The following is a 4,042-nucleotide window of genomic DNA, read 5'->3' as shown; positions in this document are numbered from 1 at the left end:
TACGGATTTTTTGTACACGCATCTACTTCTACAATTTTTTAGATACCTGGTTGAAATTTTTAAAGAGGTTAAGTTTTTAAAGAGTTAGGTGTGCGAGTAGAAACCTGCACATTGCTTGATTAGAGTTTTTAAGTGTTTAAGTAGAAACCTTCGCACACAAAGCTTCCTCTATGAGGAAGCCAACACAAATAAATACTGAAAATTATACATTGAAAAAAATAATGCTTCATCAACTTGCACACTTAATAACTATGAGGAAGCAATGTGCAAGTTTCAACTTGCACAATTTTTAATAAGGAATATTTAATGGATAATGGAACAAAAATCTGCAAATTAAATAATTTCTTTTGATAACGTTACGAAATGTTGAGTTTTTAATACTTTATTTTTTTAAATATTCAAACTTTTGTAGCAGAGATGGGATGGAGTGAGGTAGGGTGGATCTCACACTTTGCGTGGATAGTTTTTAGATAGCATTGTATTTTCTAAACACAACAGTTAGGTAGTGGATCTCGCTTCCTTTGCTAACAGGGCAAAACGAGACCTTTTATTATGTAATTTTACATGGACTTTCAACTTTTCACGTAAAAAGAGGGTCAATATTGCAGTCAAAAATCCAAAATGTAGCAAAATAATAAAAATTTAAATATTTAAAAAAGTAGTTATTTCCGCAAGTTGGCACAGAGGCTTTCGATTTCTTTTAGTACGTACTTACGTGCCTGCAAAAGTAGATTATAATCGGAGGAGCTCGCATACGGAACTCTTACCAATATTAATGCAATAGGTACCATTCTTCTAAAAACTGCTTTGAGAAAAATGAGATTTATGATTATGAGAATTACTTACTTTTACGTAATACTGATTCAAATTGTTACTTTAATAACTAGTGTTTTAATAAAATATTAGACATACACGAAAACATCGCATAGGTATATGTACAAATATTTTGTGGATAGATTGGTTATTGACTAATTACAGCACAACTATACTCCAATGTCCAACGAGAGATTGAGGATAAAGTCCCTAGAGCGTGGCGTACCGTATAAATATGTAAATAGATGTTCTGTGGAGACCTGTTTTCGTCCGACCTACTTTTAATCTCTCGTTCGACGGAGTATACATTTCAAAATTAAATAACTATAATATAAAAAAATTAATTTTTATTGTATTAAGTTCATATAGTTACTTCACAGTAATGTCTAAACAATTTTATTTTATTTTATAATTTTTTCGCACTTATTATAAGACAATTTCAGTTTTTAGTTATTACAGTTATATATATATTATAATCTCTTTATAATAAAAGAGTAATTTTTATTACAATAAGAACATCTCGTTTTTTGTTTAAAAATAATGTATAAGCAACAAAATTGTTGATTAAAAGTTTATTACATTAGTTTAATCGGGACATATACAGCTAATAAAATGCTTGTATCAATGTGAGATTTCCATAGTTGAAAGTAAATATTTATTATAATATATTTTTATGTTTAGCTCATAAAAATGTAAGAGCAATCTGGACACATGGTGGTCTTCTGAGTGCGCAGGAAGCTATTTGGAAAGGCGTACCAATGATCGTAATGCCTTTCTTTGGAGATCAAAAATCCAACACAAGAATATTAGTAGCTAAAGGCGTTGCCATATACTTGGACATTACAACTTTGTCCACGCAGTCGATATTACACGCAGTTGAAGAAATACTTTATAATGAAAGGTATCATACTTTGATCATGTTTTAATAATTATTATTTAAGCAGTAAATATTAACAATATAGCTACATTTCAGATAATTACTAAACTCTAATATTTAATATAGTATAATCGATTTACAAATTCCTATAAAAACAATTGTTTATAAAATTATAGATTATGCTTTCCTGTTTATGTGTCTTGTCATATATTTGGCTTTTCCTTTAATTAAGATGCGTTTCTTAAAATGTAATTATTTATTTCATTATTAATAGTGTAACTTTTTATACAGTTATACGAGAAACATGAAACGGTTATCCAGCGAATTCCGGGATCGGCCAATACCGCCATTAGATTTAGCTGTTTGGAGTGTTGAATACACCGTCCGCCATCCAAATGGAACTTTAGTAACACCGCTGAGATCTCAGAGCTGGATGGAACGAAATCTGATTGATGTTTACGCATTTTTATTTCTTAGTTTCTTCATAATATTGTTAAGTATATTCTTTGTAATAAAACTATTGATTAATCTTTATTATAATTATGTGTACACTGCATCTAATTTACGCAAGAGTAAACAAGCGTAAGTCGCATTAAAATGTATTAACAGGCTTTGCGTGCTGTATATAATGTTAATGTAAAGAAGTGAATATAACATAAATATCGAAAATGTTGTATTAATTGCATTGATATTGTAATTAATAATAAATTTTGTTATACTAAATTGTAAAAAAAAAATGAAGATCATGGTAAATTTTAAAAACGTTTAATAAAACAGTTTTGATGTATAAAAGCTCTTTTCTGATGACAATAAATAAAATAACACATTATTGTTTAGCCAAATGTTTATTCAAACATTTACGCGAATATAAATATTTTTTTAAAATTCGATCTCTGAATGTAAGGAGACATATGTCCACTTTGTTTAGGCAATTAAGTGTAATCATTGATATGAGACAAAGAATATTCCTGCAAAAAATTTGCGCTGTTTGAAAATGAATTTCGTTATAAAAACTCAAGAAATTCCATTCTAAAATAAAATTCTATAATAAGTTAATTTTTTGTTTTCCGATGTCAATAGTTTTTTTTGTAGGTAGAGATGTGGAAGAAATGCAAAAGTCAATTAAATTAGATCTTTCCAAAAAGAATTAAGGTCGTCGTTTTTTAAAAATAGAATTGTATGATTTTTTTATCTGGTATGATTCTTCTAGTTATTCCACATGTACAGGGTGTCCGACGGAAAGTTATTAAAACTATTAAAATCAAATAAAATTAAATAAAAGTTTTCCATTAGACAGAATAGTAGACTCAAATAAAACTTCCTAATACCTTCCAAGTCCCTCTATCAGTCGCTACTTCTTTTCTTTCACCGGTGTGAGTCACCGGTCATATTTTTCCGTACCTGAGCGCAGTCCATACTGACCATACTATATGTCGAGACGTAACAAAGCTGCGATTCTGTTGTGACGATCGAACGACAGATCTACTAACACCGTCGGTAAACATGCGCTCGATCTGCCACTGGTACCGACACAAGCGCCTTATTTCATCACATTTTCACTATTTGTTAGTCAAATACACGGTTACGGTATATTATGTATTACTATATACTATATTTTATATCACACAATTACGTTACCATAGTTCAACCTAAGTAATATGTATAAATCCAAAAATCCAACCTAACTTGCAAGACTTCAAAATTTAAACATTAAAATTTAAACATTATAATTTTGTTAAAGAAAATTAAGAAGCTATTACCACTTGGGTTGGAATAGAAGACCCTTGAATGGAAACATAATTGTCTTTAAAAGGATCCTATAGTGGTAGTCGTTACCGACATTTATAGTTAAATGAGTTAAACTTTTAATTGGCTTTACGGAATTGCAAAATTCTTTTACAGAATTGAAGTACGCACAAAAATGTAGTTCGGGCTGGTCGACTTTATATCAAAAATTAAAAAAAATTAAAAATTTGAGCACGTATAGAGCTGTCTCATTGCAACGACAATATTTGCTTATACAAAAATACTGCAGTTTATATATACAAAATGAGATACGGTACGAACTAGGGAAAACATTTCAGAACAATATCGTGCAATTATTATAGAACGAAGATTGAAAGCCTAGAGAAAAAAGATCCCTGCATAAAATGTCGGATTGAAAAGAATTAATTTAAATTCTGCTTTCTGATACGAAGAAAAGGATTGAAAAGTATTGGTTCGCATAAAACTTTACCGCGCTGAATGTGAGACAGCAGTGGTTGATGCTTCGCATTGAAAAGTATTGGATCGCATTAAATTCACCCAAAAAAATATTCTGTCATTTATATTCACCCGGCATAAAAAAAATTA

At 29.8% G+C, this 4,042-nt stretch overlaps 1 protein-coding gene across 1 annotated transcript; it reads left to right on the top strand.

The window, feature by feature from the left end:
* Positions 1–1,471: 1,471 nt before the first annotated feature.
* LOC112466166 (UDP-glucuronosyltransferase 1-9-like) lies at positions 1,472–2,358 on the top strand. Its single transcript, XM_025034101.1, has 2 exons — positions 1,472–1,714; positions 1,982–2,358. Exons 1-2 carry the CDS (start codon positions 1,572–1,574, stop codon positions 2,274–2,276), a joined length of 438 nt encoding a protein of 145 aa, XP_024889869.1. The 5' UTR covers positions 1,472–1,571; the 3' UTR covers positions 2,277–2,358.
* Positions 2,359–4,042: the final 1,684 nt, after the last annotated feature.

This window comes from Temnothorax curvispinosus, unplaced genomic scaffold, assembly GCF_003070985.1.
Source record: "Temnothorax curvispinosus isolate PA1 unplaced genomic scaffold, ASM307098v1 QBEX01015960.1, whole genome shotgun sequence".
NCBI lineage: Eukaryota > Metazoa > Arthropoda > Insecta > Hymenoptera > Formicidae > Temnothorax > Temnothorax curvispinosus.
This window is presented reverse-complemented; position numbering and strand designations above follow the sequence as displayed.